At 43.3% G+C, this 27,998-nt stretch overlaps 1 protein-coding gene across 5 annotated transcripts in view; it reads left to right on the forward strand.

The window, feature by feature from the left end:
• The window catches only part of TEAD1 (TEA domain transcription factor 1), a 162,890-nt gene that overhangs the window by 100,031 nt on the left and 34,861 nt on the right, over positions 1 to 27,998 (forward strand). For 2 of the 5 annotated variants that reach the window (XM_082059195.1, XM_082059194.1), the window contains exons 4-6: positions 16,173 to 16,237; positions 19,042 to 19,104; positions 27,854 to 27,865. In XM_082059195.1, the coding sequence (XP_081915321.1) occupies positions 16,173 to 16,237; positions 19,042 to 19,104; positions 27,854 to 27,865 (140 nt within the window). The remainder of the gene's footprint in view (positions 1 to 16,172; positions 16,238 to 19,041; positions 19,105 to 27,853; positions 27,866 to 27,998) is intronic. The other 3 variants (XM_082059197.1, XM_082059198.1, XM_082059196.1) reach the window with 2 other exon arrangements.

Raw genomic sequence — 27,998 nt, forward strand, 5'->3', positions numbered from 1 at the left:
CCACTTTGGTTTCTGCTGTTCTTTTCATGGGATCTTTCCTGGTTGCTGCAAGGGTAGAGGATCTAGATGGCTGAGATGAGTTTTCTTCACCCACAGTTTCCAGTCGTGTTCAAATGTCACAAGCAGCTGAGGTTTAAATTCAAATTTGAATACAACAAGTGGAACTGGACTCTATCTCTTTTGTCCACAGCTCCAAAGCAGGCCACAAAGGTCTGCCTGCCAGTGCTCCCCAGTCATTTCTGCAAATCCTTGGCTCAGTGTTAACTGGAGAGAAAGGTGATGCTCTTTAGGAAATGTAAAACGGGGAAGTGGGTGGATGGGAGAGAGACCCTAGGAGCATGTTGCTGGGGAGAGGCTCAGAGCAGCCCTCAGGAGGTGAGGCGCCAAAATCCATGCACAAGCTTGTTGAGGGACCCAGAGCCACAGGCCACCAGGCCTCCCTACTTGTTAAACCTAATGTTGTCCGCAACGCAAGGATGACTCTTCATTTAAGAGATAACACCGGCAGGATGGGCTGTAGCAAAGGGAACAGTCGGCAGCTTTTTGGCAAAGGCAGAGAGTAAGAAAAGCCATTTCAAGTGAGAGAGCATGATCCTGCCACAGCACAGTCCCGCGTCCCCCATCTGCCTGACAGACGTAGGTGAGTCCGACTGCATTCTCTCTTGTGCAAACACGCAGGTATTTACATCTCCCAACAGGCAGGTGGGAGCCTTTGGAGGTCTTGCTCGGGAAGGTACAAAAAGAAGATGGACTGAGATCTGATTTCTGTGGAGATTCACTTTCTCAGACACACACAGTATTTCCAGTGCTCAGAGATTCAGCAAATAATTCAGGCAGAAAAGTTTGTGAACTAATTTTTAGAGCTGCTGAGGCTGTTCAGCACATACTTACCCTTGAAAGACCTTACTTATGCACATAGAAATGTCTCACATCTTCACTGTTTTTTAATCTGGAGAATAAAAAAGAGCCCTTTGTCCAGGTAATAATGGGAAAAGACGGAAACAAAAGCCTGCCATAATGGCAGATGTTACAATAGAAAATACATAGTAGGATGGAAAGATCCGAGTTACTGAATTTTAAAAACTTTTATAAATTTGCTTACATTTTAATTGAAGTCTTTAATTAATCTAGTGGAAATGAATAGATGAAGGAGAAGCCAGAGTGATCCTTTTAAAAGCACTGTAATGACACTTTTGTTTTCAATGTATTAACTTGGGTTTTTGACAAGACTGGAGTATCAAGCCTTGACAGAGGCCGTGGGCACCCTGGAGGAGTTTCCTTAGCTAGGAGTGAGTGCCAGGAGGACTCAGGTGGTTCCACTTCAATCATGATCCTACAGCAAGGCAATGATTTGCCATGTATAGATTTGAAAAGGTGTTCGTCCACATTGACTTGTGTTAAGTTTATGGAAATAATTGCTTTGACTGTTTTCTGTTTGATCAAATGTGCACACTCTGCACCTTGACTCTTCAACTATTTGCAGCGGTTGCTGTAGCAGAGATTCAGTTCTTCTCTTCTGAAGTGTTGATGTGGAACACAAGTGCTTATGAAGGACGACTTTTGTTAGTCAGATTTATGTTTCTTTCAGGAAATGCTGTACTACAAGCTAAGTATCTGGTGTGATTAAGAAAACACAGTTTCAGGGATTTGCTTTAATGCTTCTAAGAGTGTCTTTTTAATATCTGAGGCTTATGTTGTATATACCCTGCCTGGGAGGACAATAAGAAAGATTCAAAGACATGGAAATGGTTTCTTGAGATCGTGGACAAAAGCTCGTGTAATAAAACGGGTATACAATCATTTCAGTTGCCATTGGTGCGATGGTCTCCTCAGCATTCATTCTGCTAAGTGTATCTCAGAAACGGGCGCCACTTTGTGTCCCCGGCCCTACAGAAGTAGGGAAGTTCTCCGGCTGGAGTGAGGGATGCTGCCATGTCCCTGTTTCCTTAACAGACTTACTGTTTCATTCTGGGGTTTGAGCAAAACCGTTTTTCTTGCTCCCACTCACGGTCTCGTTGCTGGTGTGCTTCTAGATGTGAGACAGAAGAGACAGCTCTGCTTTGGACGCAACGTTTAGTTTTCATCTTCAGCAAAAGATGCAGCTTAACATCATTTAACAAAACACCCGCTTTGAGACACTGGCTTTCACTGTAAATAAAAAATCAGTGGGGATTATACAGCATCAGCCTTCTGATGGTTCCACCTGTACCTTATTTTCAGCACCATTGTGCTGTACTTTTGCATAAATTCTGTGTTCCCTTTTTTAAAAAACAAATCCAGTTGGGAACAAGAGTTCATTCCCTTGCATAAGATTTTCTGGCTTTAATTCTCCTTCCATTTTTCTAGTAAGAGTTGGAAAGGTCATTAATTGCAAGGCATTCCTTTGCACCCATTCCCACTTGAAAGCCCCATGCCCGAGTGTGCAGCAATCCCAGGCAACCAGAAGAGAGGTAGTTCTGCTTCAGGCTTGCTGAAGCTGTCCTGGAGGTGATCTCTGCCTTTGGATGTCCCTTTGCCCTGGGGTTGCTGTCTTTGGGAACGCCCTGCTCGATCTGAGGGTGGCCACCTGTGCAGGACGCCATCCCTGCTGCTCACCGCTGTCCACACAGCAGGACGGGGCCCTCCACTCCCTGCTGGTGTGGAAAGTTGTATTTACGGGTACAGGAGAAACTTCAGCATGTTTTTCATTTCATCTTCTGTGTTCCTTTTAAATTCCTGTTTTCACACTCATAGCTGTTCTGAGAAATGCCGTGGCAGAAATTCTTCCACTCCTTTGACTGACTTTCTACAAGTGAAATGTTCCTGTTTGGCAGTTTTTCTCACTGGCCGGGTGTAGCGTGCAGTGGGGGTGCAGCCCCAAGTATGACTGTCAGCATCAGTGTGACCAGTATTAGGCCCCTGGGTAGCGCTGCAGTACAGTCTCCTATCTGGTTTAAAAATAAAGGAAAAGAAAAAACAAACAAAAAAAATCTCTTAAGTCCAAGCAAGGGGGCCACACAGATACTTTTTAAAGCTTGTTTGCGTTTGGGTGATAATGTACTTTAGTATAGTAAGGGAAATGAGAAACTTCACACATGGCATCTGGAAATCCTTGTGGCTCACTACCCTCCTTGACAGCAATAATGTGGCTATAAATTTCCCCCAACAGAAAACATATAACTGCATCAGCCGTACCAGAAACAACCTTTCATTTTCCTTTAAATGAATGTGTTGGTTTAAGTCTCAGCTTTTTAATAGCTTCATATAAACATTTGTGAGCCTCTGAGGTAAGTAAATATATTTTTACATCTTGTTCTTATGTCATAGAACCACAGAATCATTCAGGTTAGAAAAGATCTTTAAGATCATTGAGTCCCACCGTTATCCTAACACTACCGAGTCCACCAGTCCTCATGGAAAATCAGCCTATGGCTCAATTTAGTGTCTGGAGGGGTGAATACTGATATATTCATATGCATCTCACAAAAGATGAAAGGGATGTCACTCTTGCAAGCATTCTTGATAAGTCTCTGCAGCACTAATTTAATCTCTTTGTGCATATGTTATAGCTCTGCCTGATGTCAGGTGGAATTTCTTTGGCCAATCCAATAACTATTTGTCTTTTAAGAGCAAAAATCTAGTGTGTGCTAAAATGTTGATACTGGTGCAATTGCCAAGATCAGGATGGATTTGCCAGTTGCCTCAGTAAAATGCCTTCCTGACCAATACATGTACTAGAAAAAGAGCAAAATACAGTGGAGTACTTGGAGTTTTGTCAAACTGAGAAGTTTGGTGCCAGGTAGACTTGACAGACATTTAGGTTGTGTGTACTACTCTGTACACTTGCCTGTGTTTTAGCAAAGCAACGGGTGACTATTTCTGTGCTTGCGTAGGCAGAAAATTGTGAATTGGGAAGAGGGATGCTGGTCTCATTGCCACTAATCTGAAGTACCCTTTGGCCCAGGGACTCATTAGAATTCATACCAGTGTCAGAACGTTGAAACCAACTGAACAGTATTTAACACTTTTTCATTTGTTGGTCTTGGCTACATACAGTGGAGCTCAGGACCACTCCCTCCCTCCATACTGCATTTTCTGTGTGTCAAGATGCATCCATCTGGCCACTGGCCAAGTTAGAAGTAGGATGCAGGAGTCTTGTTCAGGGCTTTGCCCATTAGGAGGTAGCACCTGCAACGTAACCTTCCTGGGGTGTGTGACAGCCTGAGCGTCCAGTAGTGTAGAGTCTGTACGGTATGTGCTGGGCAGTGATCTTTAAAGCTGAAGCGATGTGGGATGGAGGGCTATCCTGGAAACAACTGAGGGAGGGGAGGGATTGGTAATGCTTCTCCTTATTGTTGAAGGTAAAAAACAGAGACAGCATTGAAAGGGGATAGAGAAAAGTGCATAAAGAGCCATCATTCAAAAGAAAAATGGAATAATTTTATGTGCTGGAGACTACAGGTTACCATATCAGCAGGTTAGACTAAACAGATGATAAAGTCATATGAGCAAACTGGGTGCTTGATAGGTGTAGAAATCTCTGAGTAGCATTAATGAATGTTGAATGCAGTTCCAAATCTGCAAGTATTTAAGCTTTTTCTCCTTTGCTGTGTGAGGCTGACGTGCTCACAGCTCCTGCCAGTGCACCCACTCTGAGGACAGTGATGTTAGCTGGGGGGACTGCCCGGGGACATGTCCCACCGTCCTTGTCCCAGTGCCAACCCCGGGTCCACAGCCCCCAGCAAGGCACGTTGGAGCTGAGAAGAAAAGTCCTTCTCTCATGCAACTTTTCACCACAATTTTTAGAGAACCAACCTCTATAACAGCCAAAAACAGTGAAGAGAATGTAGAGACTGAACCGGGAAACACGGCAGAGTTGCTGCTGGAAGCCCAGTCTCCTCTCCCAGTCCCATGTCAACGGCACTCAGCCACAAAACAACCTGACTGTCAAGTTTTTCTCCTACTGCATCAGGCCTAAAGAAAGTGTGATTAAGAATTACGCATGAAACTGTGCCTGCACTCCATTACTCATTTAGCCAAAATAAACAAGGAACAGGTTTTCCAAATGTACGCTTTTTGGATAAATGTTATGTAAAGTAAAGGCATGAGCTGGGAAGGGAAAGAAAGTAGTGATTTATTATAGAAACAAATAAGTGGTAAAAAGATTATAAATAACAGTGATTTTCTTTTGGCTCTATGGTATATCCTACCCCTTAAAAATTATCCATCATCCAAAGCACCCACTTTAAGTAAAATAATATATAAAGAAAATTACAAATGTTAGGACTCTCATGCCTCTGGTGGATAAACAAAGCAAAATTTCCTTATGATTCTTCAAGATAATCCTGCAGATTTTGAAAGACCCAAATAGGTGTTTTCAATGGTAATGAAGTCAGCAGCACGGTATTTACACTACTTGGGACATATAGTGTGGGCTGCTGGAGCCTCACGGAGCCAGGGGCAGAGGGGCAGCAGGTGTTTTTCACTCTGATGAATGAGCAGGTTACAAGGAACACTTCCAGATTTAAACAAAATACATTATGGTGCAGTGTTATTTGATTACTCAGCTCTTCATTGCTGTCTCTTCTAGCTGAGCTTCAAAATAAGCAGCGGCATCTTCCATTCTTTAACGGGCTGTTGTGTTCTCATACCCGAGTTCAGGATGGCATTAAGATTTCTTTTTCTCCCCGTGGGCTGGTGTTCTGGGGATCCTTCAGAAGTGCAGGGATATCGTTCTTCTCCACTTCAGCTCAGACATCAGTGACCCCGATGGGGTCAGCAGGAAGGCAGGAATGGGCAGCTCATCTTGATAGATTCATATCACACCTGGAAATACAGACGGATCTTTCTTTAGGCTAAAACGAGAGTTAAAAGAGACCAAGTTTTAAGCATGTTTTGAGATTGAGTTTGCAAGAAATTACTTACCCTGTAGCTCAAGTACGTTGTGGGTCTCTCTTGTGGGCTCATAATTGGAGCAAAATATTTACTGTACTGTAGCTAGAACGACATTGTTAGCTATAAAATCTCCACAAAACGTTACTTTGTGCTTGTGAAATAACTTGGAAACCAAGGTTAGTTTTGGATGTATCCCAAGCTCTTTCGTATGCCGGTCAAACGTCTCTCCCCTTGGCCCATCTGCTGTCAGAAGCTGTCATCTAACACAAACTGAGTCCAAATACCCTGGATATAATGCAAATTTAAATACTTCTTTGCACCTGCTGGGAAAATAAAACATCTTAACTGCGTGGGACACAAACACCAAATAATTCATAAGCTAAATAAACAGTGCAAAGAGCTGCATGAAATGCCAGCGCAGGTTCTGCAGAGCTGCAAATGAAGGCAGCTCGTGGGGTCCTCCCTTGCCTGCAGATGAGCGTCCTGTCCCTGGTGGGGGGGTGTGTGGTGGGACCCCAGACCTGGCTGTGGGCCCTGGGGTTGACCTGATGTAGACAGACCTTGGATCTGGCTGGAATCTGCGTCGCTGAGGAAGAGAAGTGTCCTGCTCTTTTAAAATCTCATTATAGTGCACGCTGAGTTGAGAAATCATGTCACAGCTTTTCCCGTTTGTAATGTCATTGGTGGAAGAAATTTACCTCCTTAGCACCCCAGCTTTGCTTGCTATTAATGCTGCTATGGGGCAAGTGGGTTCTGTCACCAGTCCAACTGCGGCCCACCATTGAAACGCGCAACGGCTTCAAAAACATATTTGGCAGTCCACAGGCGTGTTTTTTAAAATGTGGTGGGTTTTCTGGAGGCTGCTTGCTGTCTGAAAAGTGGATGTGTGAGCCTTACAATGAGGGAACCTCCATTGCTTTTACAGCTCTTGTTCGACAGACAAATCAGGAGTGAGGGGAGATGGACCATGGATGTTTCTGGAGTTTCTATGTCTGCTTGTCTACTTGCGTGGACCCACACGTTCATACAGATTTCTTTCAAAGTTATATAGTATAAACAATATAATGCTCTTCTCTAAGGCAAGTCTTTCATTATGGTACTTTGTGCAGCCATTTCTGAGTCTTTCAAGTACCATCACTGTGTGCAACATGAACCTAGTCAAAAGAAACATGCAGTATTTCAAGCATCAGCCTCTTACGGTTCTTGACTCACAGGCTCATACTCAGGACCCCAATGAAGCATCAATACACAATTTCAAGTAATTTTTTCGGTCTTTTTGATCATGTCCCTCAGAACTCAAAACACTTTTTTGGGTATATGCAGCTTAGAAGCATGTAAGCATTAAGGTATACATACAGTTTAAAGCAGTTAGAACATTGTAGTTGTGTAATATTTTGATATTACACATGGGGGGAAAAAAGATACTGTTGTAGTGATAAAGTGGATTTCTTAAAGAATAGACAATAGAAAGCAAACCAGCATCCAAAATTTCTCCTCTGCAAATAAGCGTTACTTAAACAATCGTAATTCCTTTAAAAATGAACTTCATTTTGCCTAAGAGAACAAACAGAACTGAAGCCACCTACTGAGAAATTCTATTTTGCTAATTTTTATCTATTCTAATGCAAATAGTGGTTTTAATCCCCTTAACTCATCCATCATGCATGACAGGTCAGCCAGCCCATTGTCTGTGTATTTGAAGGATTCCTGTCCAAATCAGACTTTGCGCCAGTAGCGCTGGGTAGGAGTCTCCGTTCTGAGCTGCTCATGTCGCTGAAAAATTGCAGCTACTTTGGAAAACAACCCAGCAATTACATATGCACATGCAAGTCACACGGGGTCTTCGCAGATAGGTTACCAAGAGTTCCTATCATAGCAGGGGGAAAAAGAAAGAAGAATGTCAGATTAAGGACATCTAGGTTTTTGTATAATCTACTAAATATCCGTAGCTGATCCAGAGAGATGGCAAAGGTCAAGTTTGGGGATTTTTTTTTTTCCCTATGGGGATTTCTTTGTATATTCTGAAGCCTAAAAATTGCTGTTTGTTTTGAAATGCATTTTTGGTTGCGGTAAAATACAGTTTCTAGTAAGTAGAAAATAATATAATTACAAGGGAGCAAAAAATTTCCATGTATTTTTGTAACATTTAAATTTTAATTAAATGGGGCTTAGAGTAAATTATAAAACCTTCTTTTGTTGAGACAACTGACACTGACAAAATATTAATTAATGAATATTCAGAGAGATCTCTGGATCTCTCCTCTCTCTCTTTGAAATATGTTCTGTCTGTGTTTTTAAAAACTCAGAGGAAGAAAATTAATAAACATTGCTTATGTGGAATATTTCCCAGCATGAAGAGCTGCCAAACTGAATGCAATGCATTGCATTAGTGTCAATGAAGACTTTTGAACCAGATGTGTCTATGGGTCTTTTTTGTTGTTTTCTTTGCAACTGAAGCTGGAATAAAAAACAAAGGTTGAGACTTGACATGAGGAGAATATCTTTCCGTGCTACCATTAGGTCATTTCCCTTTTCTGTAAAAATTAAATTGTGGTATTGCTTCAATCTGGGATCATTTTGTTGTTGTTGTTTTTAATACAATACACAAAAAAGTTCTTTTCTTTGGGAGTATCATTATGATATAACTTCAATGAGTCATTGTAATTGTTTGCTCATTAGCATCCAAAGGGATTATTTCGGTTATTTTGTTTCTTGGATCTTTTCTTTTCCCTGTCCTCTTGGGCAACCCAGTTACAGTACACTTTGCAAGCAGTTAATTTGTGTATAATAATGCTTAAGTGGCTTATTGTAATCTTTTGTGTGTGCATCCATACACACTCACCACTCGGGCAGCCCTCATAACCCATTTTAGGAACCCCGCCGTCTTTGTCTCCTCTGGGTCCTGTCCTGGGATGACCACTTTTGTGCATGGTCCCAACCCAAAAGCTGAGCCTTGGCTCTTGACGGAATGGGTGCAGATTTAGGCAACAAGCTCCAGCAGGTCTAGGACACTTGGTTATATTTTTTTGCCCCCACCCCGTTCCCCGTGGGCAGCCCCGGCCCTCCCGCAAGTGCCTGTGCAGAGAGATGGAAATCCTGCCCTTGCTGCAGGCTCGAAGCTGATTATTTTCACTACAAAGCAAGTGAAAAGCAGCTCCTGTTCTCTTCCACGAGGGTGGAGGAGTTATCTCCTGCCTTATATTCCCATTATTAAAAGATGCCTAAATGGAGTGGTCCCACAGATTTGCAGATTTGAGCTAGGGAATAGTAAATTCCCTAGATGGGTTCTTCCATCTTTAAGGCATTACATGTATTGCTGCTCAAAGAGGGGAAAAAAGAAAAACAACAACAAAAAAGCGGTGGGGGATCAAGGGAGTGTTTGCATTGGCTCACTTGGCAATTAAAAATACATAAGTTAAAGAATTGCCATGAACTTGCCCAAAGGGCTATAATAAATAACATCCTGCATAACTAGTACATAAAGTGTGCTCTATGGTTTTGAATGAAATGATGTGTTTGTTTTTAGGGTTGTTGGTTGGAGTTTTTTTCAGAATCGTAACAGTTGGAATACAAATAGGCTTATGTTTCTGTAATTGTGGTAAACATATTTTAAAAATTGCTGTTTGATCAACTGTAAATATTACCAGTTCAGAGGTTAAATGCTGTTGTTGAAGTCATTCAGGGAAATCCAGCAGAAGTGTAAATATGGCAGAAAAAGCTAAACAATATGGCAAAGGAATATTTGCTGACTTAAGAGTGCAGGATCAACACCAATATTTTTCCAGTGATGCTAAACCTCTTGTAACTGCTAAATTGGATTTGTAGTTGAATGAAGTATCAGCTGCTGTTGGACAAGCCCATAAAGGCAGGACGGCTGGCCTTTTGTAGGCAGGGCTTAAAGGACGATTGATATGTTTTAGCACTTTTGGGATTATTGTGATTAGGAGGAAGCCATTCTGAATGATAGAGAAAAGGGTGTAAAAAACACAGTCCACAGCTGGTAAGCAGCATGTGTTTGCTATAAGGAGAGGTCACGACTAGTTGATCCTGCTGGTTCTGGCATTGATTGACAGTCGAGAAAACTTGATATTATGAAGCAGACCCTTCTTTTTTTCCTTAAAGAAATTATGATTCTGTTGTGTAAAACCAAAGTATTTTCAAAATCTGGAACACCCACCAGTTGCAAGCTAAATGTTCAGAGACATAGATGCAAACTTGGAGTTGTTAAAATATCATCTAGAAATCTGTATTCAACCCATATCTGTAAGAACAGTAGATAGGAGTTACAGAATTAGCTCTGGTCTTTCCGTGTTTGCCTTTTTCATTCGTGTTAGTCTCAACTAAAACCCTCTTTGCCGTATAGTAGAAAATTTATGCTAAGTATGCGGAAATTTCAAGTTTGCTGAATTTGTTAACTATTATGTATCTGGAATATCTAAGATATTTAGTGAGGAATACATGTAAAAAATATTCTACCTTCCAGAAAACAGTTTTATCATTCTATTTCTATTAAACACCTGCCCCCGAAAACATGTAGGCTAGTTCATCTTATCTCCGCTACCCACTTGGAAATGTAGTGCCTTTTCCTTTTTTTTCGTGAGCAGCCATCCGAAAGCTCGCAAATGCACATTTAAATAGTTGGATCTCTGACTCTTTTTAGTGGGGCTGTACCTCTTTCAAAATTTGAGCTTAGCATACCACACAGGAAAGAACACAAGCTTGCCAACTCCCGCTGAGCGTTTTTTCAAGCCTGTGAAAAGAATGAATTATTCAGCAGTAAGCATGCTTACAGCTGGCCATTTGGGAGCTTTGATGTGCGAATCAGGCGGTTGCATGAATGCCCTTATTGTCATGTTATGTGTACACAGTGTGTGAATTATTGAAAATAGTGAGGCCTGAGCCTCATCTGGTAGAGATTACAGTGCAGGCATGCTGGGTGAAGGTCTGTAATTGAAAATCCCCAGATGCTGTTTATTTGGCCTGTGTCACGTGGCCCTTCTGCAGAAAGCTTGTCTGAACAAAATGCTGCCCGCCTGGGAAGCGCCGCCCAGCCCCCTCGCGAGCCCTCGCAAAACCCAGTGTGCCGGCGACTTAAACACCTGCCCATAATATTTTTAAAAGCTTAAATTAGATTTGCCTATAACGTTTAAATAGAGGATGCCTTACTTAGGGGTTTAAACTGCTTAGCCAGTTGTTGACTTGCAGAGCTCTTTTATCTACAAGAGGCTTTTTGTTAGCCAATTTAGCTTTAAAGCGTCTTCGGAAAGCGGCACCCGCGAATTTTAGGCGAGCTCTCCCAAAGCCGGATATTCTGCCGGCAAAACGGAGCAGGAAAGCGCCAGGGCCGAGCGCTGTGGCGAGGCGGCTCTTCATCTGCTGGCAGCGAGCCCGGCTGTCCGAGAGCCACATGGCCGCCTTCTGATGGAGAAAGCGTTCCGACCAGCCCGTTCCCGCTGACAATGTCCGTGTACGGACCTCTGCGACATCGGGCGGGATCTGGATCCGTCCTGTGCTCAGCAGCGAGACAAAGGGCTCGGTGTTGCTCACAGGGGCTGTCCAAGGAAAGCGCTGGCCTGGGGTGCAGCGAGCTCATCGTCAGGCTCTTCATCAAGCAAAATTCCCCCTAGCTTGTCAAATTTGGCCCCTGGGACCATGTGTGGCACTCTGTGATCACCAGGCTATCGTAGCAGCTTCGAGCGGAGTCAACCAGAAATGGAGTTTACCAAAACCAGCTGAAAAGCTTTGTCATGGTGAAAATATGGCTGTGAACGTGACTTGGGGGATAAAATGTTTGTGCACGTCTGTCCCCAGGCTTTGTGCTCAGGATGTGAAATACCTGTTTTGAGCCATAATCCTGTAGAGTTTTGAGAAGTTCATGTTACGGCATTATCTAAAAGAATAGGCTTTTTGAGTTGGTCATTACTTGAATTATTTTGCTGAGTATGAAAACTTTTTAAAATTAGCTGTTCACCTCCGAACTGCTAACTAGCTTGATTTCCCACACTTGCCTATTCTTATTGCATTCGGATGGTGCCTGTTACTGGGAGCTGTGAGGGCGGAGGTTTAATTTGTGTCATTAATGTTCTAAATAAAGACGGCGGGCGGCTCTGCAGGGAGGTGATGCCCCGGCTCGCTGCCCCGCTGCCGGTGGGGACCGGGTTTGAGCAGCAATGCCTGTGGCTGGGACCTGGCATAGCAGGGGACATGTCCACAGCTCACGTACATCATGGTAGAGCTGCCTGTGGTGGCCTGACGGCTCCTATGCAGAGGTGGTGGTGCTGGTTTTGGCCCGTGAAGGGGTTGCTGGTTATGCCCTCCTCATCTGTGGGGTGATTTTCATCTTTGGGGGCCTTGCCCACCCCTAGCACCAAGGGTGGCACCCGGGAGCCTCACGGAGACCTTTGTGGGGGCTGATGCTTGGCTGCTTTAGGCTGGTTTTGGAATAATGTTAGTGGGGGAGGGTTCCCTGCACAAGGGGCCTCTGTTAGAGCAACAACTGCCTCCCCGTGGGCCAGGCGGTGGGAGCCTCCCCAGTGTGCAGCTGCTTCTGCTTATATTGAACAAGAAGAGCAGAAATGTCAGTCCTTCACGCTGCCTGTGAGGTGTCTGGGATCACTGCGCGGTCCCTTGTTCAGGGCGATGCTCCTCGGGGCTGGGGCAGTAGTTTGGGAGGGCGGCGGGAGCCTGTGTGGCGCTGGGTGGCAGGCGCAGGGCTGCCCTGAGGGCCTGGCCCTTCCCTCCGAGCGGCCACACCGATGCTTTGTCACCCCACAAAGCTTCACAGGTTTGCTAGCACCTGCACTGTTTTCTAGCTGAACCCCTTTTTTACTTCATGCTGTGATTAAAAAGATCTTCTGTTGTATAAAATGCCTCTTCCTCAGCATCAGTCCAGGGAGAACTATAGTTTGCAATTGCAGTACAGAAGGCCATGATAGATAAAGGCTGAATTTTAAAGGGAAAAAAAGGCAACCTATGTAAAAATTTTGTGGAGGTCCTCTCCTGATCTTTTCAAGATCCTCAGAAAAGATTCCTGTGCTATGAAGATGTTTTATCTACCAGGCACCTCCCCACGCTTCTCTTTGATACCTGAACCAAAACATTCAGAGCAGGAGACTGTCATAGGGGATGACAAGAAGAAGGAGATGAACATTTACAGTTCATAAATCTGACCTCTTCTACCAGACAATTTCCCAGATATATATGACAGGGAGAGAGAGGGAGGGCATGTATGGAAAGTATTTCCACAGCTGAGCTCTTCCTAGAGGAAAACAGATGTATTTATTAATGAGCATTTTTCACCCTGAGGTTTCTAGTGGCCAGTTAAAGAAGTTCCTTGAGCCTCCTTTTCTTTTAGACTCTTCTCATTCCGAAGAACAGGAAAGGGTGTTTTTAGGATTATTCAGCCTTCTTTAAAATCCTCTCTAGGCCTTAGTTGATTGGGAGATAAGATCTTTTCTGTCAGGGCTGGTAAAGAAGAGCACCGGTGTTTGGCAGATAACATAAAGGCTGTAAATTTTTAGCTGAAGACGTCCATCTCACAGATGTCACACAGTGCCTATGTATGTGTTTATGGCTTTTTGGTAAGTCATGGCTTTTCAGGTCATTGTGGATGGGCAGAAGATATTCAGTGAGCCTCAACAGGCTACAGCATCTCCTGCTCTGGCCAAACATGATGCATGTTTTTTTACTGTGTTGAAAACATGGCTTTAAGGAAAATATCAGGCTGTTGCTGCAGCCACTTTACATGGTTTCTTGTAGAGTTCCTCCTGCCTGTAATTCAAGTCAAATTATTCCACCCTGTTGACTCTTCTTGAGCTAGGCTCCAGCTAGACTTCACCTTAAGGGGAAACGATCACTTTGCAAAACCACAATTTTGGTAGTCATACCCCCTGCTGGGCTAGATAGAGGCTGAAGAAACCCCCTCTTGATTCAAGTCAAAGCACTTCATGGATGGACTGGGGCTCAACTGGAAACAGCACTTGACTGGTATTTTGAATAATAGAACCTAGACTTTCAGTGCTTGGTGGTTTTTATAAAGTTGCTTCTTCTGTCAAGTGTCTGCCTGGGAATCTGAGCTGTCCTTTAAATGCATTTTCCTTGTTTTCTTTTAATTTTTGTGCACCTGTTTACTGTCTCCTAGCCTAGTACTCACTAAAGGAACATTGCAGAGGCATAAAAAGTACCAAGCAAGAAGGTTTTGGAAAACTCTTGTCCAGAGCACATTTAGTATTATGTGCTATCACTGTATACCTTTTTCTCTCCCTTCTTGTTGCGGTGGCCTCAGGCTCTCAGCCTCTCTGATGTTTCCTTTTCCCAAACTGTGTATTTTTGCACTGTAGAACTTTTCTACCTAATGTTAACGAAGAGTAGAGCAGCTCCATTCTGCCCATGTCCAACACCTGCAAGTGAATTTGCGGTCCTGTCACTGTGAGGCAGCTGCTGTTACAGCACGAGGACATAGCAGGACGGGCACCACTAAGAAAACTTAATCTCCATATTTGAAGTGAGCTGTTTGGATTATGCGAAAGAACACAAGAATAGGGAGATACAGAGATTGAGCATTCCCTGGATTCACCCCATGAACACAAAGGCTCTTGTTCACTGCAAATGGCAAGTACCTTGTGGGCACGGTGCTGCGGAACTGCTGTCCCGCCAAAAGACAGGGTCTTAGCGTGAAATTAGGTAACTAGCTGCTCCTTTTGCATACAGAAATCCCTCATTTGTGTTCAGAAATGTTGCTTGCTCGTGTAGCTGTTTGCTCACATAAAATTTACCTCTTGAAGCTTGTCCTGAAGAGACCTGCTGAAGAGTTATTATACAAACCTCACATTGCCTCTGCAGTGGTGCATTGCAGGAAACCTGGTCCCCAGTCCAGACCAAAACAAAAAGGGAGCTGGAGAAATCAAAGCTCTACTCTGAAGTACATTGATATTTCATATTCTAGTACCCATTTACCAAACCATGGAAGAGAGGGGAGCTGTGAGACAAAGGCTGTAAAATAAGGCTCAGGGGGGAAGACAATAAAAAAGTAAAATGAAGGTATAGTTTGAGGAATCATGTTCAGTCTTCCAGTCAACAAAATGCCCTTTGACATAGACATGCTGCTTCAAAACATCTCCGTCTTTCCTCTGCTACGTCAAACCGAAAGAGTTTGAGTCCCCAGCTGATATGATATCTTTCTGCACTCTCCATGTATGTGCTTGTCAACTTTAAAATAAGTTGGTGGGTTACAACTTATTTTCTTAACCTCCCCATTTGCAGCTTGCTGCTAAATCCGTTTTCTCATTTTCTGCACACAGTCTGCTTATCCCCTGTGCTGAATGCAAATAACTCCATAACTTAGGACTTGTTGAACAAGTATATTTAAGTTATTACAACTCATGGAGAAGTAACATAATATGCAGTGAAAATAAACAGGGCACCACATAAAACTGTGTTATCTTCCATGTCAGCAATACTTCGGAAGGAAATTATTTGGAAAGAAAATGTTAGTTTGTATTAGGTAGCATAATGTGTGACTGAAGAAGAGTCAAATAGCCATTTTAGAAACTTGGAAACACTATACATTTCCAAGAGAAACAGAGCTCTAAATAACAAACCACCGTGTTGATCGACCCCACTGCAGCAGGAACTCAGTCACCGCAGGGTGACGGCTCTTGTGCGTCGAGTTAAGGGTGTGATTGATAACCTGCTGAACTGGGACGGTGGTTTCGGTCAGTGGAGCAGGCAGAGTGCTTCTTGGCAGGAGGGACAGATTTTGCCGTCCTTCTCATAGAATTAAAACTTGGAGAAAAGCTGGTGTGAAACTGTAAAATCTGGGGGATTGGCTCTTGTGCTCGGGTGACACACCGCATTCTTGAGAGCAGCTGCTCCTTGCAGCAGGGTCCTGGTGCTTTGGGGGAGCAAACTCCACCCAGCACAGTTGGAAGCGAAATCAGAGGAGCCCAGACCTTGTGTCAACACCCAACACAGAGGTTTCTCCAACAAGACATCATGGGAATCACCACTGGCTAAGGAGGTGCTTCTCTGCCTGCAAACACCTGTAGGACTTCTGTGGGAAAACCCTGAACCCACAGCCCTCTGTGGTGTGGCACATGCAATGTCTGTTGAGCAGAGGGAAGAGAAATACTGATGAAAGATGAGAAATACTGGTAAATAGTTCACAAAGGAAAAGCAGAATAGATGTAAGAAAACATAGCCTCATACGCATGGAACTCATATGTTTAAATGTGGTATTTTGATGGTGTTTGTGGATATGATGTTCTTGTCCTTCATAATGAATTTTTTCTTTGTTTCAGGTAGGAATGAATTGATAGCCAGATACATCAAACTTAGAACAGGGAAGACACGGACCAGGAAGCAGGTAAAATAACCCAGTGGGGAAGTATGCATGTCAGTGAATGACAAAACATGGCATTTTTGGCTGCAGTGGCTGTCTGTGCTTCAGCTCTGATGAGATGATGTATTGACCTCACTGTTCAGATTAAATACACACTCTTTAGCAAATATTTTAAAACTCCTCTTTTTTACGTTGTGCATCATTTCAGTGTCGGTTTAAGGATGCATTTTTTTATTAAGCTGTGTGTACATGAAGCTATTATCGCCTGTAGTTGGGGGGAAAAAAAAATCAAAAGTTGAAGCAGAAGCATAAAGTACTGTGCCTTATTCCTCTATGAGGATAATTACAGAATATAATGATTATTTTGGGATGGTGAATAATGGAACTTGTAAAAGTCCAGCCAGTCCACCTATATAACAGAGGTTATGATCCTTGGATATAAGAGGTAAATAAATAAAAACTATCCAGCAGGGCTGATCCTAATCACGCTCTCAGCTCACGGGCAGTACTTGCTAAAGTATGAAAAAATAACAAAATTCTCTTAAGAGCCTTCTGGCTCCTGGTCTGTGACCACAGTAAGATTTCATTCGTCAAAGAGTCACAATAAACCTCTAACCAGTCTTGAGTCTTTTTCAGATGATTATCATATAACCTTTAACTTACATGACTAAATCCTTTAATTTATAATATCCGCAGTGATCAGCAGCCTCACAGAAGGCACACGCTCTGTGTAGTTTATGCGGTGGTTACTAAACCCTTGCGCTGTTTCAAAATGCTTCACAAATCACAGAGCCCCCTCACTTTCTCTAACATCCAGCGCGAGGTTCCCCCTCTCCCCGTCCCGGTGCGTGGCGAAGGGGAAGGCAGAGGCTCGTACGCTTGCATGCTACACGTGTTGTGTGGTGCAGGGAAAGGTGATGCTGAGCCAGCACACACAAAGGTGGCCTGCTGCCAGCGCTCGGATTTAAAGCACTTTGGCCTGGGTGATGTTTTGCTCTGAGTGGTGTCCTTTGTCAGGAAGAAAACATATGTACAAGGGATGAAAAAAGACATGAGAAAGGAGAGTAACTGCAGCACATGCAGAACGAACAAAAGATTGGCAAAGAAATCTTAAAAAAAAAAAAATAAATACAAGGTCGTAAGTTTTTCCCTGCTATGCCCATGCAGGCTCCAGTAATTGGGGGTTATGCTGGGATCTTAAAGTCACATCCGAGTCAAAATGCAGACCTTGGGGCTAGATCCTTGGTCCGTGTCCGCTGGTAGAGCCGCGGTGAAACCAAGAGAGCTGTTGCGGCTCACACGTGGCAATGTTCTGCCTCTCTACTTTACATCCCTCTATAGCGATTCATGAATCACTTTAGACTGAGTGTCTGGAAAAGTTTCATGGTCGTTACTTTTGAGTTTCCACTGAGCAATTAAACGTTATGATTGTGCTTCTTGTATAACCTTTAACACCGCTAATATCCCACTGAAAGCAAAACAAATGAACACGTGTGAAAACTTGGTCTACGTGTTTGACTACAAAATTGCTTAGTAAGCAATACTCTAACTCTGAATTACTGCAAACTGGTTCCTGAGCTGCTTCCTGAAGAAGTCTCTGAAGGTGGCCTCCAGGGGCTGTGCTCATTTACGCATTACTGTGTGCTTCTCTACTAAAAATACAGGCTTTTTGGTGCTATTGTCGTGGAATAGTCTTATAGAGGAAGGAAATGAAGTTTTGTTTCTCTTTTTCTTTTGCTTTGTTCCTTCCCAGACAGGAATTGTAACTAATTTAGGAAAAATGTACAACACTTGATATGGTATGCCCTGGGTCAGATAAGAGTAAGAGACTTCTCTTTAGCAGTTTTTACCATCACTGCAGGTTGTAAACCTTCACACAGAGGGTTGTAGGGTGCTGAGTGCTACCAAGCGATGCTGGGCAGTATCGTTAAACCCTCACCATCAATAGCATGGATTTCAGTACGTGCCTGAGTAAACAGGAATGTGAATCTGGACCCAGACCCTTCACTGCACAGGCAACAACTTCTGACCAATAACTGGTCTAGTGCAGAACTGGGTTTACACAAATTTCCTATCAAAATGTAATGATGATGGGCCAAACCCGGACATCGCTCAAGCTGATGTCAAGTTACTGGTCTCCACTTACATGAGTGTTTTGTGGGCAGAATTCATGCTGAAATTACCAAGGAAGCCAGCACAGGTTCAGGGACCTGTGTTTTGCCAGGGTTTTATCATTTGTTCCAGAATTTAGAGCATTTCAGTGGAGTCAAAGCACAGCCTGAGGCTCCTCATTGGAGCTGCAGAACACAATAAATAATGGATAAAACTCCTCAGTGCCAAGTTATGTCTCGAGCCTAGTGGCAAATGGTCAGAGTGGGCATCTGCATCCCTGGCAGATGGGGCAGAAATCCTGTCGGCTCCCCGTGCGAGAGCGCAGGGGCTGCCCACGGATGGGATCCGTACCAAAGCACATGGGCTGCGTCCAACTGCGAACTGTGTCTTCTGTCTTGTAGCTGAATGCACAACCTGGTGGGTTACACTTTTTTTTTCCTTTTTTCTTTTTCCTTTTTTTTTTTTTTTCCCTTAATCAAGTCGCTGCAGTGATGACCTGTATTGTTAAGCCTCGGTTCTAAGAGCTTGGTATCTGGCTGGGAATGTGGTATCTTTAACAGCAGAGCTTACTGAAGATGCAAATAACTTCCTCCCCTCAGAAAAGTTTTTGGTTTTTCTTTTTAAGAAAAAAAAAATAGACATTTAAAATTTGATTTGCCTTTTGTTTTTCTTTTGTTTGTTGTTTTTTTTTTCCCCTATAAACCTGAACAATGTAGGTGTCTAGTCACATACAGGTCTTAGCAAGAAAGAAAGTTCGAGAAATTCAAGCCGCCATTAAGGTACGTTTGGCTTGCCCAGTTGTAGGGGGCTTTTCATCTCCATGGTTACAGGCTTTTCCTTTGTTTCCTCCCTTCCCCTACCCTGCAGGTGTCTAGTCACATTCAGGTTCTTGCCAGAAGGAAATCTCGTGATTTTCATTCCAAGCTGAAGGTATGCGCTTTTCTGCTTTTGGGCTTGTGGTTGCTATGCCTGTCCCTTCCTCCTCCCCGCGGTGATGGGCGAGCGCCTGGTGCTGCCGTGCCTGTAACCTCCTTTTCCTGCATGTGGTAGCTGTCTGCGTCTCTTTGTGTTTAATCTCCGGTTTCTGCACTAGCATCCTCATTAAAAACATTGTTTTAACACTGTCCAAACGCAAAGTGAACTACTCTTTGTAACAGCTCAGCACCTAAACCTGATTTTTAACCCGTTAGTCTATATTTTTTTTAAAACAGTTAATTGCTAGGAGTGTATTTAAATACACTGGGTTTTTATGCAGTTGAGTAGACGCATTTTCTTTTTGTTTTTTTCTTTTACCAGAAGGGTAATTGGGGTAATTGTTTTCCATTCCCAAATGTTTTTTGTCTGTGCTTTTGAAATGCTATCAAGAATACAGATTGTTTATTCCAAGTGCCAGAGAGCACAGCTTATCAAGATTGCTCTAACTATAAGGTGTTTCTAGAGTACAATCTAGTATCACCTCAAGTTACGCACTATTTACAAAATTCCCTGAAATTTTATTTTTTAAAGTAAAATATTGACATTTAATCTTTGGAGAGCCTCAGTCAGAGTCCTGTTCAGGGAATATTAAGTATGTTTGCTTAATCTGACGTGACAAATTGTACATGTCCCCATTTTCCCTGGCTTCCATAAAATACATTCTAAGGCTAAAAAGAAACTCTTGGAAACGTTTAATAGAGGTTTCTTGGATGGCTTGTTTTTTCAAGTTTTCCAGCAGAGATCTTGGGACCCTTTTGTTTTGTTTTCACATTACTTAAATCTGGAAGAGGGGGTTTTCCAGTTTTTGCTGTTGATTTTTTTTGTTCTTTTTAATAAAAAGCAAAAGAACTTGCAAATCTTTTCCTTCCCTCCTTTTTTTTTTTTTCATCTTTCTTTTGTATTCCCCCCTCCCCACTCCAAAACGAGAACAAATCACGTTTTTGTTCTAGCTGAAAAGCAAAACGTTTCAGAAAGTCATTTCACAATACTAAGCGGTGGGCGCTGCGGATGCTTACCACGATTCTGGAACTGCAGCGTATAAATAACAGCCTGGCTTTGTAACAGGCCCCCTTGACAGAGCACTGGGTTTTTGGTCCGCAGTGGGCAGCATGCTGGCAAGCTTGTCTGGCTGTTGGTGGCTGGCTTTTTAGCTGCACTGGCTGAGCAGTTGGGGTTCGTGAAGAACAACTAAGACAACTTAAACATACTGCTTTTTAACCCAGGGTGCAATAATACAGAGATATGTAGCATTTTAAGCTTAAGTTGTCGATCCTTGATGCCTAAAATTAAGTAGGTATATGGATGGCCTTACTCTCAGAGGTGCTGAGCACCAGCAGCTCTCAGGGAGTTTTATAGGACTGGTGAGCACTCAGGGCTACAAAGATCAGGAAGCCCACCTAGATACCAAAATACAGGCCTAGGAGCCTAACAAAAACATTGGATTTACTCTTCTAAAATTTTTCCTTTTCTGAGTGCCCCAAATAGCTTAAAATATGAAAACACTTATAAAGCAAAAAGTATTTTAAAGTACTACACCTGCTGTCTGATTTTTATCAAAACCTTCCAAGGAAGGAAGAAGCTAGATAAATCCTTATAATATCTGAGACCTGTAGCCTAGATGCCATTTGCAGTAAACAGAGATCCAGAGGGATTTTTCATGTTAAGGAGCCACCTGAAGAAGGCAAGATCCCTTAGGGCAGCAAAATATTTCATAAGGGCTTCAGACCTTGCTGCCCCCTCCCACTTGTTAGTGGGTTCCTGCTTCCCCAGAGCTGAGTTAGAAAGCCGGGGTTTTGATGAAAGGAATCGATTGCCTCGGGAAGAGTCTCCCACCTCCACGCCCCGATGCTCTGCAGAGACATTTGCTTCGGCTCTCTGTGATGACATGCTGAGGACAGTGTGCACTTCCCACGTGGAAATGATGAAACTTTGATGCAAGAAGGTGCCTGAGGGAGCTGACTTTATGAGAAAGAGAACCGTCGCCTTTTCTGCCAGGAAGCTGCTGTTACTCCCTAGAAGTGGGAGAAGCTGCTGGGTTTGGACCTGAGAAGGAACCTTTCTGCATCAGACATCTTGTTAGCGTTACTGCCCGTTTTCTTATTCCTCCATTGAACCATCTGTATGGTCCAGCATCCTTTGAAAACTGCCTGAGAAGGATATCACTGATGTGAAAGTAAGACAAAGTGAATACATTTTGACATCGATGAGTGCCTGTTGTTTCAGTGGTGGCCATTTGGGCAGCAGCCTGGACTGCCCCATCAACCTCCCCCGGAAGATGATGGGCTCTCCTCCCGGAGCGGGTGCTGCCCGCCTTTACTGGTGAAGCAGTGACCAAGAAGAAGATAGCCCAGGGAAGCACTGCTTCTGACCTGGGCCAATCTCACCCTTTTAACAACGAGCTGGCGCTTGCATTTACTCTGCAAAACCTGTGATTGGTGGCATCCAGGGAAGCAGTTACTACCTAAAAAAACCCCACATGCATCATATGTCAGGTTTCCTACCTACAGCATGAGGGGCAAGCACTCTGTGGATTAATACAGAGATCCATCATGCCAGTCTGTAAGTACAAATTCAGTCAGCTCCCAGCTGAGGCCATCTCCATCTCCTGTGTTTCTTCCTCTTGCTGCCAGATGCCCCTCTGCCCATCTCCCCCTCGACTCTGCCCTGGTGAGGCCGCATCTGGAGTACTGTGTCCAGTTCTGGGCTCCCCAGTTTAAGAAAGATAAGGAACTACTGGAGGGAGTCCAGCGGTGGGCTACGAAGATGATGAGAGGCCTAGAGCACCTTTCTTATGAAGAGAGACTGAGAGAGCTGGGTCTGTTCAGCCTGGAAAAGAGAAGGTTGAGAAGGGATCTCATCAATGTTTATAAATATCTCAAGAGCGGATGTCAAGAGGATGGACCAGACTCCTTTCAGTGGTGCCCAGTGACAGGATGAGGGGCAACGGGCACAGACTGTAGCACAGGAGGTTCCGTCTGAATATGAGGAGAAACTTCTTTACTTTGCGGGTGCCAGAGCCCTGGAACAGGCTGCCCAGAGAGGCTGTGGAGTCTCCTTCTCTGGAGACATTCAAGACCCGCCTGGACACATTCCTGTGTGATCTGCTCTGGTGAACCCACTTTAGCAGGTGGGTTGGACTGGATGATCCCCAGAGGTCCTTTCCAACCCCAACCATTCTGATTCTTATTGTTCTTTCGGGATGTGGCCAATCTATCCCATTGACCTCAGTTCCTGTTCTCTTATTTTGACAAATAATATAACAAATAACTTTCGTTCCCCAAGTACCTGCTGAATTTATTTTATACCAAGAGATCTTTTGTCTTGCCTTGGTCTGAATCCTGCTTGTGGTGAGGAGAGGTCTTGGGAAAATCTTCCCGTGTTACTCTTCTGCAAAAATCCAAATTAATGGAAGGCTGTCAGAGCTATCTGCACCTATGGCATTGGATAGAGTATACTGAAGCTTACCTAATAGACTGAAATCTCACCAGTGTGCCATAAAGTCTGCTTGACCCAGCAAAGTCCCTTTTCTTTGATGACGAACGCCTACAGTCGCTCTGGATGGATGGATCCCTAGCCTGCAAGAAAGAGAAGTTTTGCCTGTAAATGCCATCACTGCATTTCAAGACAGACCACCAGCAAAGAATGTGCCCTTCCAGGGATGTTGTACATTTTAATTCTTTTCACAGCAGGAAAATACTCCTATTTTGCAGATTTTAATCTTAATTTTCTGAGGTTATTACAATCTTCCTTAAGTTAGAGGAACTCTGTTTCATGAAAACAGAACGGGAGGCTGAGATAAAGCTGTCCCTGGAGACAGATCTGAAAGGTGGCTCCTCTTCATGACATTTCCTCTCATGCAGAGACTGGAGGAGAAAAAGCAGAATTTTTACACTCTAGTGTTGTATTTCCCTGTCAAATACACCAGCCCATAGTGTTAGGTTGCAGCATCTCCCACCTTTGCACTGACAGGGAGCCAAAGTCACCTCTGTCCATTCAGGAGAAAAGGTGGATTGGAAGTTGTGAATAAATAGAGAGTAAAGGTCTTCACAGCAGGATATACATCTATCTTAGACTTTCATTTCAGATATTTTTTCACAGTGCAAGATTAATTAGACAAAAACAAAAAGAAACATTAAAATGCCTACAGTTCACACGTATTACATGTTTTAAAATCCATTATTCTACATTCCGCATTGAGGGATAAAAAGAAATATTGTTGTCAATTATAAAATGCTAAAGATAGCTCTATACTTTTTAAATGAACAATGACAAAAGCCTTGAAAAATTCCCTTTGATGTGAATGGAGTCTTCAGCATTTTGAAATACAATAAGATGTATTAATTGCTACTCATTAGGCAGCAAGTTGGGACAGCTTTGAATGCGCATTCTCTTCTTGGCATTAGCTATTGCCTGGCTGAAATAGCCAGCTTTTGTATTTACTCCTGTCTTCTCTAATAATAAGCAAATTGGAGATCAGGGCTAGAAACACTGAAGTGCTCTCTATCTTTTGTCCAGAACAATTGTATATTTTCATGATTTGTTTATCTTTTTTGAGCTACAGCTAATTATTGCAAAGGTTATTTGAATCAATACGAGATCTGAGCAGAAATAACATCTGCAAAATTGCTTATTAGGAGTCTATTTTATGTTAGTGTTACTGTAATATCCATTTTGTGAGCAAATTGTTATTTCTTCTCTTATGTTTTTTTTTTTTCCCTTACAAGAAAACTTTTGTATTTTAAATATTGGTACAGGCTTTAGGGCTTCTTGAATTAATACTGTGTTCTGTTGTGCTTACTTTTCCTCATACTGTCTTAGATTTTTTTTTTTAACCAAAGTAATAGATAACATGGTATTCAAAGCCCCATTTATCATTCTAGGATAACAGTTTTTATTTTTTTTGCTGTAGAACTCATTTGAACTGATTGATTGAATTATTCTTCTCTTTATGTTGGATTAAAAGAAAGTCAAGCACAAATCCTTTTGTGCTTGTCATGTAGAACTCTTGTTTCATGTGGGGCCTTTATAGTTATTAAGATTTATAATTGGAAGATACTGGGGAACTATCGTTATCTAATTTAACTATGTGTTTTGCATTCCAAAACTAATGGGTGAAAAGTAAACCTCAGGGGCCTGATTCATTAAAAGTTATATAGTCTCCTTGCATTAGATTCCTAGCTCTTACGCCTTCCAAAACCAAAGTGTTTGCAACTGCAGCCAGAAGCAGTCGGCTAAAACATGAGGCAGACCCTGATCTCCATTACAGTGATGACATTTTAGGGGTTTACTGGAACTAGACCAGATTTCCACTGGTTGTACTCTAAATCCACCTCAGTGACATTCATTACTAATTACGTACCACAGCACAGAAGGCTTTTCTGAGGCAGGCAGCAGTCTCAGAGCGCAGCCTGTTACTCATGACAGTGTCGTTCCTGGGCAGCAGCAATTCCATCAGAGGTCATAAATTAAATAGGGTCAAGCCAGGTCAGGGCCAGATGGGACCTATCCAAGGAATACATACCTTCAGCACTGTTAGGATTTGGTGATTCAGTAGGAGATACTGTCCCCCCAATCTCTGCTGAACCTCCGCATGGGACTCTGCAGCACGCTGGGCCAAACTTTTATTTTATGTACATCAGCATAAACCTCACTGACCTGAAAGGATTTATTCCAGCTTTACTCAGCAGCATAAGTGAGAGCAAAACAAACTCCTTTCTGTCTTGGACAAGATAGGAAATCGAAGTCTTAACTATTTGTGGTCATTAAAAATCCCACAACGTTCCTGTTTTTCAGAGTAGGGGTGTTAACCCATTTGTCCTGGCCAAATTCCAACCTGGGTAATTACTGTAATCTGCCTGTTTAAATTACCCCTGCCGTTTTAATTGGATATATTACTTCTCTTGCAGCCTAAACTGTGATGTAATACCATTGTGTGTTATTAAGCAGTTACCAAGTTTCATCCCAGAAGCCGCCACGTTGCAGTGATAGGTAGAAAGGCTCATTCCCTCCTGGTTACAAGTGTTCTCTATTACAGTGTAAAAAACCCCAATGTATTCTTGTGTTTTTTTTAAGTGGCAGGGAAGCTAATGTTTCATTTTAAATAAACAGCTTTAAAATGTGGTTTTCCCATTTGTTTTTGAAGACTATGAAGTCTGCCTGATTATACAAGCATAGGCCACCACCTTGCAGCTCTCCAAAATGTTCCTGGAGTGGAAGGTGCTTTTTTGCCAACAGAAGTCAGGACCCCCTATATATTTTTATTTGATTTTGAATACAATTTCTTTCATGTTTGAATGTGTAGTTACAATTACTTTGAGAAAAACTGATTTTCCAACTATGCAGAGGTTCCTAAGCCTACAAAAGGTGAAATTTCCTGTTGATGTGTGTTGCCCTGAGTCTGTTGATGTCCAGTGGCGATGGCAGATTTGTCACCATTGGAAAACTTTGTAGGAGTCATTGAAACTCCTCAAGACTAGCCCTATTGCAAGGGCTGTGTTTCTGAGCTGTCATCCTATATATATTTTCGGTCTCTCTCCATCCTCCTGTAAATGTAATTGGTCAGAGGATGAGATGAATGGCCAGCACAAAATGCAGAACGTTCTAGGGCGAAAAGCAGCCACTGGCAAGAAAGGAGGCACATTGCTTCTCATGTAATGAAACAAAACATGTTTTCTCCCTCCAAAAATCCCTGTAGTTGTTCCTAAAGTTCAGGATCATCAGACTGACTTCTGATAGTGGCTAAGAGCTCTAAAGGACAGACCAAGTGTCTCTCCTTCTGTGAACAGAGCATCTTGAAGGAAATGTAAATATTTGAGAATTTTTCTTTAGTTCATCTGTTATAGTGGGATTTACTTGCTGTAACTCTTACCATGTAGAAGTTGGGTGTCCAAGCTCCTATTTTAGTCCTTGGACAGCGGTTACATGACAGAAAGTAATGCTCTTGAGTTGGTTTCAATGCCTGATAAGGAAGAAAGGCATTGTCTCCTGTAGGTGTTATGCAGGAACAATAGCAGGGGTTAGCCAGCTCCTCAGACTGGAGACCTGAGGTGGCTAAAGCCAGGCAAGATATGAACTGTTTCACAGATACATAATTTACCCTGGGCTCATGCAGCTCCCAGGTATGGACATTCCTATCCCTAACAAAGCTTGTACTTTTAAATTCTCCTTTAGTTTAGATCCCCCTAATAGTAAGGCCATTATAGCAACAGAGCAGTATGAGTTTGGGAACCTGGCAGGAGCACAGACACTGGCTGCACCTTCACGTGGTGACACTGGTGGGACTGGTTGCAGCCCCGAGGCAGAGCAGGAGAGGAGGCTGTAATGCCCCAGCACTTCTGGAGAACAACAAAGCAGTCACAGAAGCAGCACCCTCATAGTTTTGGAGGTTACTAGTACCTGGAGGCAGATGTCTCTTCAATCGTGCATTGCACACACAGGATATCAATCCACTGTTATGTTAGTTTTTGTTATGATTCAGTAGACTGCGAGTGAGACTTGCACAGTCTGGCATTCCAAGCCAGCTCACCTAATAAAAAAAGACGGGGAAAGGAACAGAAAAGTCTGGTGGAGCTAGCATCCCCTTGTTGCTTAAGGACATCTCTTCATTTTCATGCTTTCATGATGGAAGGTCCATCTTACTGTGCAGGAGCGTAGAGGGGCCAGCTTTCTGGGGAGCTGTATGGTTCTCAAGATAATGCCACCTCTTAACACCCACCAAAACATTTTGTAGCCCCGTGGTCTGCAGACATCCCAAGGCAGGCGGTGAAACGTGCCGTGCACAAACCTCCTGCGGCAGGCAGAGGTGAGCACTGGCAGCCAGCAGCGCCAGAGCTGATTGTGCTTATATGGGAAAGATACAAGTTGGAGAAATGACCAAGTTTTGTTCACACACTGATGTATACCGTGTCCTCCTGCCCCCCACACAGCAGCAGGACAGAAGCTGCTCTGTAGATGCTCTCTCAGCTGCGGCGAGGTGGTCCTGACGCTTTGACAGGTCAGAAAGCAGCACCCAGTGTCACCGTGCGGGCAGCAGCGTGAGTGAGTCGCGGGTGTCAATGCTGCTGCGGGCAGCACCACAGCGGCTGCACTCCAGGCTCCATCCTGAGACGTGCAGAGCGGGGACGAGGTGCAGAGCGGGAACAAGGTTCAGAGCAGGGCTGAGGGGCAGAGCAGGCACACTGCTGGAGCAGCTACTCCCCTGCTCCACCTGCCGCTCTCCCAGGCTGCGTCCCACAGAGGCGCCTGCCAGGGCTCCTCACACAGCGCAGGGAAACAAGCCCAGCAACAACCCCCTTCATTCAGTATCTGCAGCTTTCACACAGGGAGGTGGGGGTTATTTCCCCGCCGGTGTTTAGTTGTTAGGTTTTTATTTTTATTTTTTTTTTTTCCTTTTAATGAATCAGTCCCCAGGTGAAAATAATGCATTTGTTGAAAGCTGATATTTAATGTTGAGCAAACTGCTCTTCCTTTGTCTTTTATGATTTTGTTCATATTTTGCTGAGAATCTGCTATTCTACACAAGCATTTTAATAAACTGTCTGTTGTTGTATCCAGGTAACAAGCATGGTAAGTATTTTAACTAAACCAAGTATTATGTACCTTAGCTGTGCTTGGCAGAATTTTTGGCTAGCTTTTCCTGTACTTTCTGCCTGTGCTGTTTCTAAAGGAGCTATTCAAAAGAAGAAACTGCTCACCTATA

This window comes from Streptopelia decaocto (genome assembly GCF_964273445.1).
Source record: "Streptopelia decaocto genome assembly, chromosome: 7".
Classification (NCBI taxonomy): domain Eukaryota; kingdom Metazoa; phylum Chordata; class Aves; order Columbiformes; family Columbidae; genus Streptopelia; species Streptopelia decaocto.